The sequence below is a fragment of the Athene noctua genome, chromosome 18 (genome assembly GCF_965140245.1).
Source record: "Athene noctua chromosome 18, bAthNoc1.hap1.1, whole genome shotgun sequence".
Taxonomy (NCBI): Eukaryota; Metazoa; Chordata; class Aves; order Strigiformes; family Strigidae; genus Athene; species Athene noctua.
Window position 1 is genome coordinate 10,797,446 of NC_134054.1, and position 15,276 is coordinate 10,812,721.

A 15,276-nucleotide genomic window follows, 5' to 3' on the forward strand; every position below is an offset into this window, starting at 1 on the left:
TCCTACAGTCATCCACTTGCCCAGAACAGCAATTAAACACCCTTCCCCACCCCCAAGACATTATCGTAATCTAAAACAGGCAAAGCGTGGGTACAAAAATAACATCCATGGCTATATCGCATTTTGATTGTCTCTCGGAAGAGATAAATAATAGTATACCAGTGTTAATGACATCCAAAGCCCACGTAAAATCCCAGTAACTGACACAATGTCTGCACCCCTCTCTCGGTACCGCTATAGCTCTAGGAGCGAGCCTGAAGAGCAATTTGTGTTCTCTTTTTGTGTTACAAAGGCTCTTACCTTCCTTTGTGGCTTGGATGGAAGCTCACTCCTTAAAATGTTACAACAGCTGAGCAACAAGCCACTGTATTTGACAGCCCCTGTGAAATACAGCTGGAGCAGGAGCATAACGACTTTTTACCAGTCTTACAACACACTAACATACTGAAGAAAAAAAAAAATTACCAAATCAAGTCGATTTCCAGAGTGTTGCACTCGCTATTGCAAAAACCTCACAGCACTAATCACACTGAAAAGAAGATGGCACTTGCATGCAATAGCTGCTATGGTGATTTTGATACCTTACAATAAATCGTTTTTTCCCCATCAGGGTAAGCATGAAAATCCTACAGCAAACAGACAGAAATCCAGCTGTACAGGAATATTGTCTTCCTGTCTCTCCAGGGGTTTACTCAAAGCTTTTGGCTAAGCCCAACTTATTAATTTTACTTTAAATCACCATTAACTTTTGCACGAACTAAATCTAGACCAAGGATAATTGCTTCAAATTTCTTTGAGCAGACAAAAAAAGAGAATCAAGCTGATACAGCTCACATCATCAAAATCTGTGTTACAATATATGGCCATTTTGAAACAAACACTGCAATAATTTACGAAAACACAACGAGAAGGATAACTGAACAGCAATCACAAATCTTGGGAACTTACCAGGCTCTTAAGAAAGGTGCGTATTCATTACAAGTGATGGACTTTCAGGAACACCATTTAACTATAAAAGATCACCACGAATAAAAAAATTAAGAAAAGTGCCTCAAAGTGCTCAATGGCAACTGGAAACACTAAAAAATGGCTCTCAGCACGATTGTCTGTATGGATTATTTCCCTAATCAGCCTGGCTCACTGGCAGTTATATATAATCTGGCAAAGCCAAGACCTAGATACAATAACATTATCAAATGTTTCATTAGAAACACCACCAAATCAATGTCAAACACATTACTTTATTTGTCTAGGATGATGTGTCCTATAAGGTACAAAAAAGTACTCTTCAGTTTGCCACAATCTGTTAAAAACATAGCAATCTATTGCCTACAGGTAGGAAAGTTTTAAATCATGTCATATATATTTATATATGAATAAATAGTACAGAAATACCGTGTCGATGAGATGCAGGGTATGTTCAAATGCTGTTAAAAGTTGAGATTTTTTTTCCTTGTTGCATTAAAAACACAATGCATACAATATGCAGCATTTTTTTAAACGTCAAAGGACAACATAACCTAAACGCAACTACTCTTCTTGAAGTTAAAGAAGCATAAATGGATTATTGTTTTCACATTGAACAATTATTTTTAATTTTCACATATAGGTTAAATGACAACATTTGTATGTACAAAAAACCACGGGTTTTTATTAGATAAAATTACCCCAGAAGAACCTGTACACCTGAGCCTGTAAGTGTAAGAAAGAGTGGTCAGTAGCAACGTCTTTTTAAGAAAAATAACAGAAGAGGTTCTTGCATAGCAAGGTGTGAGGTTAAACCCAAAAGGAGCTTATCCATAAATCAGGTAAATCCCAGATCACTGCAGAACAGAAGTTAACGGTGAATTAGTGCAAAAGCTAGTCAAAGGGTTGAAGAGCCGCGTACAAACCATGGCTGATGAACTACAGACAGGTCGTATGAGCAAGTCATTTATACACGCAATGTGAAAAAGCGACGGATCGGAAAGAAACAGCAATGTCATCTGCAGTTTCCATCTTCTTGTGACTTCATCCCTCACAGCAGTGCTCCTCACACAGGAAACAGTGCCACAGCCCAGAACGCCCCTCAGAGATATCCTGACACTCGGTACTTTACATTCCTAGAGCACTTGGCAAAATATCACTTAATTCAGCAGTGGGCAGTGACATTTCACAAAATACTTCCTACCATGTTATCTGTTACAGTAATTTTGGCACCACTGTAGAAATTTTATCAAGGCGTAACAGCTGCTTAAGAATGAAACGCAGTAAACGCTACCTTTGGAGCAAAACAAAGTCCAATCTCCCTGGCCACCTCCCTCCCCTATTACTTGAAATATCTGAACAGATCCCCAAAGTGTTACAGACATATTAGCGCACACTCAAAGACACCTACATCTGTGGGGAGAACAATTATCTCCATTTATTTTGTTTCATATACATCCATATTTTGAATTTTAATACAAAAGAAAAAAATTAGAATCTGACAAATGTTTACAAACAAGATACCTTCAAATAGATTTTACTCATTTCAGTCTGGTGCAGAGTAAATGACAAATTGTACTGTTATACTCAAGGCAACAGAGTCTGTAGTCCATGACCACTTAGCCCAACTTTTATGCAAGCTTAATTGTTTTATCTACCATGAATGATAAACTCATTGTTGATTCCCAGTTCTGTGTGTGTGCACATGTGTACATAGCAGCTCCTTTCATAGAAAGAAAAGACATCTAGAGGTCTTCTTGTACTTTTACCTACAGGAATCATGTTAAGATACAGAATGGATTACATGTAACCGGGGCTGGATTTTATAAGAAAAAATAATTAGCTGACAAATGAGGGCAGCAATAAAAAAGCGTCTTTTTTGCAACAATAAATAAATACAGTCAAAGTTTTCTGTGTGGACTTTAAACCAGCTTCTTCACTGAAGAACAGACGTGGCATTTCCATGGAGTTAAACGTGACCCCATTTACTGTATCTTTTTTCTTGCTCTCTTTCTCTCTCTCCTTCAACAAAACAAAGTTTTCCTGCTTCTGCCACAATAGTACAACAATTTGATCTTGACAAGAAAGTGGTGCTGCTGATTTTTATTTCTTTGTCCTTTGGACAAAATAAGCCAAGAATATAATTTGACTGTTGTGACCAATAAAAACGCAGTTTACATCAAGTCTTGTCAGGATAACCTGACTAAAAACATCTGGCTTCTTAATTAAAAATTTTCAGACAACCAGATTCTTGCTCGTGTGTTAGGTTAACACGCTGAACTCTAAGAAGCTGTAGACTGCAGTTTGTTGTTATGGGACCTGCAGAATACAGAAGAAAGTGAAGAATTAAGCACCCTTCATTTTGGAGAACACAGTTCCTGCAAGGTGTTGCCAAGGGTAAATCACAATGAGGGAATTACCACCATGTTGCTTCCATTATTTTTTTTTTTTCCCCCCCCTTCAGAAAAAAGAACACTTGAAATAATTGTCTCTGAATTTTAAGCACATTTGCTCCTACAGTATACAAATATTTCAGTACTTGTAAAATGCAGTGTGTCACTGGAATATTCCAAAATGCCTGAAATCAGTCTTACTCTCATATTTACATAATAGTAGTCCATCAAAAGGAAAGCAAAAAGACATTTTAAATTGTGAATATTTATAATAAGGTGTACTTTGCTTAAATTTATTCAAGAAGTCTTTGGATTAACTTAACAGAAAAAAACTGAACAGGCATGTTTAAATCACATTTTTGCTAATCAGAGTTCAGCAAAACTCCTCTTTGACATTCACAGTTTTATTAGCGACTGAAATAAAACAATAAAATACATGGTTTCCACGATGAATTTTTCATTTTTCTCAATACAGTATTTGAGGAATGGGACTTTTTTTTTTTTTTTTTTTGTTAATACAGTCATGTGTACCAGTATGACTGCTGGTAACAAAACCCCAACATTTACTTTTTAGACAAGTGATCTGGATTTTTAGGGCAGTTTAATGTCATCGAATTGTACAATAAAAGAAAGTGACCCCAACATCCAGTTCTGATTCCAGTTAAAAAGTTCAGACTAAAGATATCACAATCTGCAAGAAAAGAAAGAACATGGATGGTATAAATGAAAAACAATAACAAATAAGATGCAGCAATGAAATTAGTGTGCAAGCAGTGAATGCTGGATAACCAGCTAAAGCAAGATGACAGAAACATGAGTTGAAAACTACCTGATAAAAATCATTAATACAGTACTGAATTGGTAAGAAAAATGCTGGACTAATTAATTTGATCTCATCGCTTCTTATCAATCCTACTCCTGTTGCATACAAAAAAATTAAGATAGCTTCCACAACAATGGATATAAAGTAAAGCTTTCAATTTACGTAATTACAAATGGATATAATCCTGCGTTAATTTTAGACTAGCAGCCTGTTACAGTTTTGACTGTTACAGTTGGACAGACAAAGTTAACTACTACACATATACAATTTCTGAGTAATGCTGAAAGGCAGCCAACATTTGTAACTTGGTTCCAGTTGGCTTATGCTGGAACACAGCAGTGATACAGGAGGAATCTGTATACTCCGTCAGCGTTTTGAGTAAGCTGGTTTAAGGAACAGCTGTACCAAATAGCACGTTATAATCTGTCTAGTGCCATACAACTCCCATGTATGTGCTACTAGACAGAATAGCAAGCAATAGAAAAATGCGTTGTAGAGTTGCTTTTTTTTTTTCAGAAATGTCTGTGTTAGGGAAATACTCTACATCGATCCTTCTACAGAAAAACATTTTAAAAAGTTTTTAATTTTAAATAGTAAATTTTGGGCTGTCTTTAGTTTTGCATATCCTACTTTAAACCTTATTTATTCTCTGTTTCAAATATGGTAAATTATAGAAAGATGAGAGAAGCAGTAAAAGCTAAAAGTATTTTAATTTCTTTCACTGGATTGTAAGTGTCATGGAAGGACTGTCTCTTTTCAGCATATGAAAATTACTTACTGCACAGTAGAACGTTATCAGAACTCAGAACACAGTATTTGTCCTGATCAGAAACCATTACGTTTTCTGCAGCAATGACTTAAAGTGTCATTCAAATTTTCTGCGTTCATGATACTGCCCAAATTTGCATCTAACAACTCATTTTGAACACACATTACCAAGTAACCTCCACAAAAATTGTATTTAAGCCGTAATTTTGACTGAAAATGACAGATGGCTATCGTAGAACAGATTTTTTTTTGCCTTTAAAAGAAAAGCTGTTTTCCAAGAAAGTGCATGGAGAGGCAAATCCCTGTATGAATGCAACGTAAGCTTACAAAAGCATTAAGGAGATTTTAGGGGACAACAGAACATCTACGATTAAGAACACTTTGGCTTACCTGCTTGCCTTAAATCCTTTTAGTTTCTGTACAAAGAATGATTCAAGAACTTCTGCACATTGGTAAAAAGGGGAGTCACTTGGATTGTAATAACGACAGTTATCAAAAATTTTGGTCATATCCGCCACAAACTCCGTGACCTTTTTGTAGTAACGTTTCAGTATTCTTTCTTCCATGGTGGCAAGGTCTTTAAAGAAACCAAAGGTTATTAAAATGAGACATTTTCACCCTCGACAGAAGTTCACATTGTCAAGACTATAGGAAAGCAAGTCTGTCTAGGTTAGTTGCTTTTCCAGGAATGCTGGTTGTGACATGGTGACACCAGTAGGTCTCCTTCAGAATAAACACTTGTGCTTGAATATGTTGTGTGCATCTAAATTAAAATGCAAGTATGAAAGTGACCTTGGAAAACTCGGGTCTTTTGCAGGAAGCTATTTGCTTTATCTGAAGAAATTAAGGAATAAAAAAAGTCAGGCAGTCTGGATTCAGTTACTTGTACTTTATTTTTACCACCCTCGCTGGGACCAAGAGTCATATGTGTACAGGTAGCAGCTACCTAAACCTGATTATTTTTTATTTGAATTAATGACTTGCTTGGAATGAATTAATTTTTGTGGCCATATGCACATTACCACATGGTACAGATGAAAAAGATTTCAAGTGCAGGATCATGCAAAACACTAGTGCTCTCATTCTTACTGACTAGACACATTAATGAGACCAGAATGGTAAAGTAAGTAGTCATTGTTCTATTTTAATGCAAATTTAAATTAAAAAGGGAGAGGAATGAGAACTGCCAATTATAAATATAGCTGTCTAAATGTATAGTGGCACTTAGCTGGAAAAACAATGACCTGCCCTTGCAAAATGCTCTTAAAGTGCTTACTTTGACATGCCAGTAACGCCAGAATGTGTGAAAACAAGGGTAGATAGGCCTGGATTAACTGGTGTATTTTCCATATATTTACTTGTATACTTACAAATGTATTTTCCTGCTAGTTAAGTCAGAAGGGGCTAAAAGCACTTTTGTTTAATTCATTCAATCATCGTATGCTTCATTATATTATTATTTGAGCTTTCCTTATAAACTTTAACCCCACGGAATAGGAGTTGTTTACCATTTTTGTAAGAGCACAATCCAAAACTTTGGCACAGAAAAGGACATGATTTCTAACTAAATATTGTTTTCAGTCAAAATACTACAATTTTGCCAAGATACTAAATTTAACTTCCCTATTTCTGGGATCAGTAAGGAGTAGGTGGGAAAGCTCAAATGATATGCTGGCTCTCATTGAGACATATGAAAAGGAATTGGTGCAATAACTGGAAGGAAAGGAACAACATTTATTTAGCAACACCATTTTGTGCAGGAAGTAGATTTTCCTAAGAGATCTCACATTCAAGTGTTGGTCAAGTGTTGGTCCACTGTATCCTAGCTACACGGTAAGGTCTAATAAGATCAGAGTAAAACACTATGAAGCTACAGCATCTTCTCTTCCCCTTTCCCCCACATACACAAGATTTGAAACAATTCTTGTTCATGTACATTTAAAGACAAATTACATATAATTTAATATTTATATATAAATTTAGTATACTGGCAAGTCGAAGGCAATTTTTAACTCCACCTTAAGTTGTGTGTCAGACTTAACTGCGTTAGCAAACTTCCTCCTCAAACTCTAGAGTACACACCCCACGCTTTGTAGGAGGAACTGATGAAGAAAAACGAGCAAAAAAACCCACAGCAAAATTTTCCTCCTGAAACAATTTTACAACAACAATTCTGTCCTACTGCTGCACTGTATTTCACATTTTATACATTAAACTGACAGCGTTTAGGGTTAAGGAGTCAGCCTAGAAGTAGACATATTAAGCCTCATGAACTTCTAAATCTATCCATGAGAAACCACATTGTCTCAGTTTCCCTGACTGCAAAAACTGTATTCTGCAAAACATATCTTTAAGATCCCTGGATGGAAATGGTCAGCAGGTCATTAATTTGATATTCAAAACCCCAAATCCACACACTCATGTTATTGCTCAGAAACACTTACCCATTGGTTCTTTAATAACACCATAATAATCTGGTGCATCATTGGGGTCTACTGGTTCTAGGAATGGCCATGCCATCTTGTGAGCCTGTCGGAAAAACAAGTTATAATTAAAAAAAAAATTTAAGTGAAATCAGCACTATTTAGTAGCTAAACATTTTCATTATACTTTTAACTGTTGGAGCCTGGAGTTGAACTTCAGAAAGAAGTGCAGTGTTATGTGAAAAGGTAACTAGTTCTCATCTGATGACTGTCTAAAGTTTTAAACTTCAATGTCAAGGACTGAGCAGTTGATCCTCAAAACAGGAAACAATGTGAAATTGAGACACAGCAGGATACTGTGCTAAACAGGCTGCACAGAAAAGCGTGTAACGAATTTACTGAGTGCTTGGCACTTCACACCTAGAAATGGGCCACTCTTTTCACTTCAAAGTACTCTAAAATTAATTTGGTTTTGTACAGGTCTGTAAAATGTAGAACAACGCAAAATATGAATATTTTAGGATTTCTGTTACCACACAGTTATATCAAAATTCTTGAAAATTCTTCACAGTTAGAGCAGAAAAGACATATTTTGGAGTGCCTGATAAGCCAGAAATGTAGCAGATTGATGTAACTCTTTATCAGGATGCCATCGTTTAGATGCTGGTAACGGCTTTCTGTGAGAACACTACTCAAATCAGAAACTCTGAGATTAAAGTAGAGAAGCGTAGATCAGAAATCATATCAAATTCATCTGAGAACAGAACGTTGCATCCTCTATATCCTGTTCAGTTAGGCTAACACTCTGCCTTTTGGTATTTTAAGTAAACCTGCTTCCTTTAGAGGCCTTGCACTGAAGAGATTGTTTAGTTTCACTCAGAAGCTGTGATTACTAATTACTGTAAAGATTTCTCAGCACAATAATGCCAATCAAGTCTGCAGCTGACAAAGTGGCATTTCTCACAAAAAATAAAAAAAAGAGCTTGGCTATTTCCTTTTTAAAAAAAGTCTCAAACAACTGGAAGAGAAATCAAAACCTACTCCAAGACTCACCAGGTATGTCCTACACAGTAAAAAAGCACTCCTCTTAGCTGCACTCCTTATTCTCACCTGTAAAGAACGTAGTACTCTTCTTAAACCTTCATAATCTTTATCAGTGAGTGGACTGAGTACAGTCATGGCATCCTCTGTGGACTGACACTGGGGACACACATATTCATCAATGAGATCTGCCTCACTTTGTAAAATGCCAACACAGCGCCCGTGATACCAGTTCTGACATCGGTCGCAGCCAATGTAAAATCTGCAAGATCCAAAACAGTGTTAGTGACTCAGTCTATTTAATTTAAAGGTTACATTTAAACACATAAACCTGCAATCCCCTGCACATAAGCAGACACCTGGCACAATTAAATACAACAGTGTAATGTGGTATTTCAGACAAATTCTAATTACACTATTCAAACTGCTTTTGTATTTACAAACAGGCTAAATTACAGTCCGTTTCAAAATTAGTTCCTAAATTTTATACTAGTGCTATCAAGCAATCAAGATTTCAAAAATCATTCTTCTGCTTTAGAGTGGAAAGGAACAGTGTAATGCCAGAAGTCTCACCCAACCAGTATTCCGAAACAATTCAAGATACATTTTGCGCAAAGTGGACTAAAACTAGGGCTCCTGTTTCACTCCGTACAAACATTTTTCATATGGAAGCTTCAGTCTTGTAGTTGAATACAGAAGGGGTATTCTGTGACACAAAGCCTTACAGTAAAAGATACCAACCATATACCCCCATACTAGAATTATGCTTTCTATCCAGATCAGACTAAAGCACAAAAAAAAATTCCACGAAATACTACATTTGTCTTTTAAGCTTTCTAACCATCCCTTGTTAAAAAAATAACCAACCAACCAAAACAAAAACCAATCCCAATTTAAAGCACACGGTGTTTTTTTAAAAACAAAACCCAACACATTTTGACCACCCTGAAAACTCCACTTTTCCTAAACATTTACTGTATAGAAACATTTCGGAGAGGAAGACAATTATTGAAAAGCAATTTGTATTACAAATGAATACAACATATGCAGAATAACTTTTTTTTTTTTTTCTTTTTTCTTTGCAAGGAACAGGTAACCACAGTCAGAGCAGTTTGCTACCTAAACATTAAATAAGAGGTTCTTATCAGAACTCACTGTGACTCATCATAAGGTGTTCTGCAGATACAGTACAATTCCTCACTGCTGCCCTCTTGTGCCCGTTTACAATCATTACAGATGTACACATCCATTTTCTTAGCCTCCTTTTCTGTGATGCCAACACATTCTCCATGATACCAGTTAGTACAAAGATCACAGCCAATATAGAACCTAAAAGTATTCACAATGAAAATGACAATGTAATTGTCATTTCAAATGGCATGGCACTTTTCCCTGCATTTCTCTCTGACGCGCTTTCTTGCTGGCCTACTTTCTTCAATTTTCTGTCTCCGTTTCCCTGCTTCCTAACATTCTATCCTTACAAACTAACATCTCATGCTGCAGCTATACTGTCAGTAAGGTCACTTGGGTCAATTTTAAATTGACAGTTCATTAAAATGCACATCAATAGGTAACCAGACTCTTGACAAAACTGGGCTAAAAATGTATGTCTCCAATGTGTGTGTGAAAAACTGTAAAAGGCACAAAAAGACAAGGCCAAAGAAAAAGATTTACATTTTCAAAACCGTAGCTCAGAAGCCACTGAAACATTTCCTTAAGATTTGAAAATGTAGGTCTCAGTTAATTTAAAAAACAAAAGCAAAGCGCAAACACCAACTAGGAGTTACAAGTATACTACGAAGAACATGCATACCAGCCATGTGTAGAATACATATTGGTATAACATGATATGAAAGAAAATGGGGTCAGGACATGGTTGTAAATTTTTTTTTTTTTTTTTTTTTGAGGGGGTGTGTAGGAGCGCACTGAAAAACAGATATTAAACTACTCAAAATTGCAACAAATTGGAACGTGGACTATTCTTCAGAGAATAACGTCTACTCTCAGACACAGCTATGTGACGGAACCAGGTATGGTATGACACGAAGTGAAGGGAACCAGATACAGAATCATGTGAATGGGACCTTGCACAGAATGACGTGACAAAACTGTAAAATATTATGCAAGGATGTTTGACATTTTGTGTATGGATATCTCAAAACATACCTATGACTAGTGACAATCAACCAGATGGGCGAAGTTACACATCCATTCTCTCTGCCTAAGCAAAAGCAAGCTGACTCAGAACCTTGATCTTCCCAGATTTCAGAGACCACCTGCCATGTGCTGCTGCATGAATTACTGCCACCCGAGTTCGTCAGTCTGCAAGCACCACCCACTGGACACTACACACGAGCAACGGGACAGCAGCTAGCACATGTTCCACAAAACAAACATCTCTAATTTCTTGGGCCTCTGCACCCACCCCGGATACTCAGATCCTTCCTTTTCTCTTAATTTTCAGTCAGACAAATCCTAAAAAAAAAAAAAAAAAAAAAAAAAAACACACAAGCCAACCTTCCACAAAGAATGGATTGATATAGCTCCTGACAACTATCAACAATGATTCAGCCAGTGTCCCCTTCCCAAGAGGGACTGTGTCTGCTCCTGGTGACGTGGAAGCACGTTTAAGTCTAGGTGTAGATGCTAAAACCTTGCCACTAGAATGTGGAACAAGCATCACATTATGCTTTAACAAATAAGTTGTAATCTAAGTAGGAATCTTAGAAAGATACCCTTATTGACCATCCTCAAAACCAGTATGAGCAAATCCCTATAACCCTGGAGTATCACAAAAGGAGAACTAAATGCAAGAGATTTGCAATAAAATATGCAACAGAATGACTTGGGAGGATTTACTGTATCCTAAAAAATGCATAGGGTATTCATAATATACCACAAATTAGCTTTTCAAGCAGCACATCCATCTTTTCTAAAGTAGAAAAGAGACATCAGCACAAAGAGGAGTATCTGATGCCTTTATATATATGAAAATAATAAAAAAAAGTTTACCAGAAAAATGTTCTAAAACTTGACTAATCCCTTTCCAAATACTGAAAGGATAAAGTAGTTTAACAGTACAGTCATCATTTTAAGAACATAACATTTAGAATTCACAAAAAGCGGAGCAACAGAACTGAATCATATTGCTAGGGATACTACTAAGTTATTACCATTTCATTTTCTTGAAGTTTTAGTGTGTGCATTTAAGCACAGTTCTCAATCCAGGCTACCAAAATTCACTCTGTAACCACATTTTTCATTGGCTTACTCAAATGCCCACTAGCATCAACAGAAAGAGTTGATTCTGACAATCAAGATTGTCAGAAAGATTCTGACAATTGAATCCTTTCGCTCACAGAATTTGTTCATTATCACAAAAAATGAGAACAGGGTATCCTAAATTTACTGGATGACAGCCTAACATAACGTTCTTTAAGTGAGACTGGTGACACGCCTTAGAAGTAATAGTGAATTAACAACCAGGGCATCACAAGTCTGCGATTAGTAATAGCAGCACTGAGAGCAGTCCGATTTCCCACACTGATGTAATGCTGCAATGGGCAGAGCTGCTGAACAACCAGGGTGAAAAAAACCCAAAGACCAACAACTTCATTTAAAAAAAAAAATATTAAAACCCAAAAAAGGCTAGAAGGAACCTCAAGAGAGCCTTGGCCCTAAATTTGGAAAGAACCACCGTTACTGGAGTGAAAGCACTCCCCCACCCCTATGGTTTCTTTTTGTTAATCAGCATTTAAACCACCACCAAATGGCAGCAATTAATACTTCTTGGTATTGTCACTTGTTGAGCTGATACATACTCACTTGAAATTGGTCTGAAGTCAAATTTATTTTACATACACCTCCACACAGCTATCAGATACTAACCATTACTGATGTTAGTCACTTCTAGCTTGAGCAGGAATGCATAACCCTATCCCCCTGCAATCCACTGAATCTTCCACTCCACCACTTACTAAATTTCTTCACAAGCTTTGTACATAGTGTAAATATTTTTCCTCATTCACAGTCAGATTCAAAAGACACAGAACTGCAGGTTCCACTTTGTGAAATGTTTACATATTAATTTTTTTATCAACCTTGGGATGAAAATTTTAACACATGGAAACCATTTCTACCTGAAACATTGTCCAAAGTGAACTGCAGTCCAGTAGCTTGGAACCCTCTTTACTGGCTACTGACTTACAATACGAAGTCATTTTTTTGGAAGACGGTACCAAAGCTATTTCTAAAGAACATCAGCTACTCGTTCACAAGAAATTGCTCAAACCAAATTGTCACTTGCTTCTGAGGCAGAGGCAAAACGGCAAAAGAAAGAACAACAGAGCGGAGGGGAAAAAAGAAAAAAAGAGTATGTGCATGTGAGACAGAAAGGTCATACAATGGAAACATGCAAACAAGTAAAAATATAAATCACTTCAATAGTATAAAATCAAGTATGTTAATAGTTTTGAAACTGCTAGTGGAAAACAGAGACTTTATCCTTTACACCTTAGTGATCACTGCAATAACACCCGATACTCTATCTCCAACTCTAGAACTACCTTGCACTAACAGCTAAACACTAAACCTAAAGCTAAGAACACACAGTAAAAGGCTATGGTGTTCACTACTCACTTAGACTCATCGTAAGGCGTTTTACAGATGCAGTAAAGCTTTGTGTCCTTCTTTGTTTCCTTTGAGGTAGTAGAAATCATTTTCTTTTTCTTGGACTTGGAAGCTGACGAATCTTTCTCTTCATCTCGCTTTCTTTTCTGGGAGGATACTGGCATTGGGACTGTGGTGGAGGAGGAGGAGGTGACGCTGGCTGTATGCTGCTGTGGTGGTGGTGGTGGCAGTGGTGGTGGCGGTGGTGGTGGTGCAGCGGCTGCAGCTGCGGCTGCAGCAGCTGCGGCTGCGGCTGCAGCAGCAGCTGCCTGGGCTTTTTCTTTTTCTTTCTTAATTTTAGTCAAGTCTTTCTTTAGCTCCTCCTGAAGTATATTAAATGAATAAATAGAGAGGGAGGCACTTCATATGATTATTCCAGGACAGGATTAAAATCTAGACATAAGTCCCCATGCTTAATCAAAAGAAAATAATTAAATCCATTTAAATATGCAATTTTTTTAATGTGCTTAACCTACAAGTCACATAACACTGAGGGACAATGCTCCTCACCTACTATGACACACTGGCTGTAATTTATCAGAAGCTGTTTCACGAAACCAGGTAACTTCAGTCCAGATTAAAACCAAGCAGCATAAAGAGGACATAGAGCAGCTTCACAGAGATCCACAAATCCACAACCAAAACTTCACCCTCTACGTTTCCTTAAAATCTCACCAAGCAAACAAATAAAGATTTAACACATAAGCGTTCCCCCCAGCTTAAAATCAAATTAGTCTTTGAGAATAACTGTCCTTACCTGCACTTCAATTTGTAGATCTTTGTCCAGAAGTGCTCTTTTTTTCAATATTTCAGCTTTCAGCTGTTCTTTGTGCTTGAAAAGCAGAGCTGAGAGCTTAGTAGCATTCTGTTTACTACGCTTCTGTTCTACGCTCTCTTCTCGCTTTCGTTTCTTAGCTGCCTGTTTTTCTTCTTTGTCTATCTTATCCAGAATATATTTCATCACTTGGTTACACACAATCATTCTGGGGGAGAAATAAGGAAAAAGTACATTGCGCTGAGCTGCCCATTTAATCCCAGTTGAGAATGCAGAATCATTTAATTCTCCAGTCTCTGCAAGCTAAATTATTACATTTCTTGAGATGTACAAGGTAAATTTAGTAACACACATTGTTCCCACTCAGACTTGTTTACTACAACACCACTCGGAGAGATCAAGTCCCTAGTTAGGCTCAAGAGGGCCAGTCCCAGTTTCGTATAATTGATTCAAGTACTAACCATTCTTCCTCTTCCCCTGTAAAACTCCTAACAACGCTTAGGCTTTAGTATGAGAGCTATTTTCACTCAGTTCAGCTTTGACAAACACACTTGAAAGAGCTGGATTTTGTTTATTCTGTTGTAGAATGAAAGCAAGTTGTAAGCCCATAACTTCCTCTGAAACATAATTTCCACCCTCCAGTGACCACCAAAAATTACTAAGGTTTTGTGTTTTGGCATAAGGACTGAAAAAAATTTTTTAGTGTACAGAATTCACTACAAAACAGTTCCAAATTTCTTCACTAACAACAACTCAAGGTTGATTTTTCATCTGCCAGTTGTATACTCAGCTATAAATCTCTTTTCCTGCTCATTTGTTCTGCAGTTTTCATTTATTTTACTTTATATTTCAATTAGAAATTAATGTACTTCGATTCTTCTGAATTTACTTTATCCTTCCCATTCTATCTCAAATCCACTAGAAAACTAAACGCTTGTTGACAGAGTGACCAAGAAAAAGAACTCTCACTGACAGACGAGCTGAAAGCAAACAACAAAATAGCAATGGCTGGGACAAGTGGCTGCTGCCAACTCTGCAGTTTTAGGCTCAGACATATTGTCTTTTGATGCACATCTGTATTTTGATGACACATGTGATATGCTAGCTTATGTTTTGTAGGGCCATACAATTTTGTTTCTTTTTACCTGCACTATATCTACTTGGTTTTGGGTTTTTTTACCAGGTAAGATACCCAAACTACATTTTGGAGAAGAAAAAAAAAAATAAATCAGTGAGACAGAAAGACAGCTGTACCATGAACCAAGCTAGTTAGGACTCTTTTTTTAAGTGGACTTCTGTCAGTCTAAATACTAGTCAGGCTGTCTGACACCATTAAATGCAAAGTATATGACAATACAACTTATTCTTCATACAGTTGTGAACATTGAGCGAGTAGCACCTAATGATACTGTTGTAATC

General features: G+C 36.9%; 1 protein-coding gene across 3 annotated transcripts in view; it reads right to left on the reverse strand.

Annotated features, from left to right (window-relative positions):
* Positions 1-716: 716 nt before the first annotated feature.
* The window catches only part of BPTF (bromodomain PHD finger transcription factor), a 58,578-nt gene continuing 44,018 nt past the window's right edge, over positions 717-15,276 (reverse strand). For all 3 annotated transcript variants that reach the window (XM_074922422.1, XM_074922421.1, XM_074922423.1), the window contains exons 26-32: positions 13,840-14,065; positions 13,053-13,405; positions 9,570-9,743; positions 8,484-8,676; positions 7,395-7,479; positions 5,341-5,527; positions 717-3,285 (exon numbers count right to left, since the gene is read on the reverse strand). In XM_074922422.1, coding sequence (XP_074778523.1) covers positions 3,249-3,285; positions 5,341-5,527; positions 7,395-7,479; positions 8,484-8,676; positions 9,570-9,743; positions 13,053-13,405; positions 13,840-14,065 — 1,255 coding nt within the window. In that variant the 3' untranslated portion in view covers positions 717-3,248. The remainder of the gene's footprint in view (positions 3,286-5,340; positions 5,528-7,394; positions 7,480-8,483; positions 8,677-9,569; positions 9,744-13,052; positions 13,406-13,839; positions 14,066-15,276) is intronic.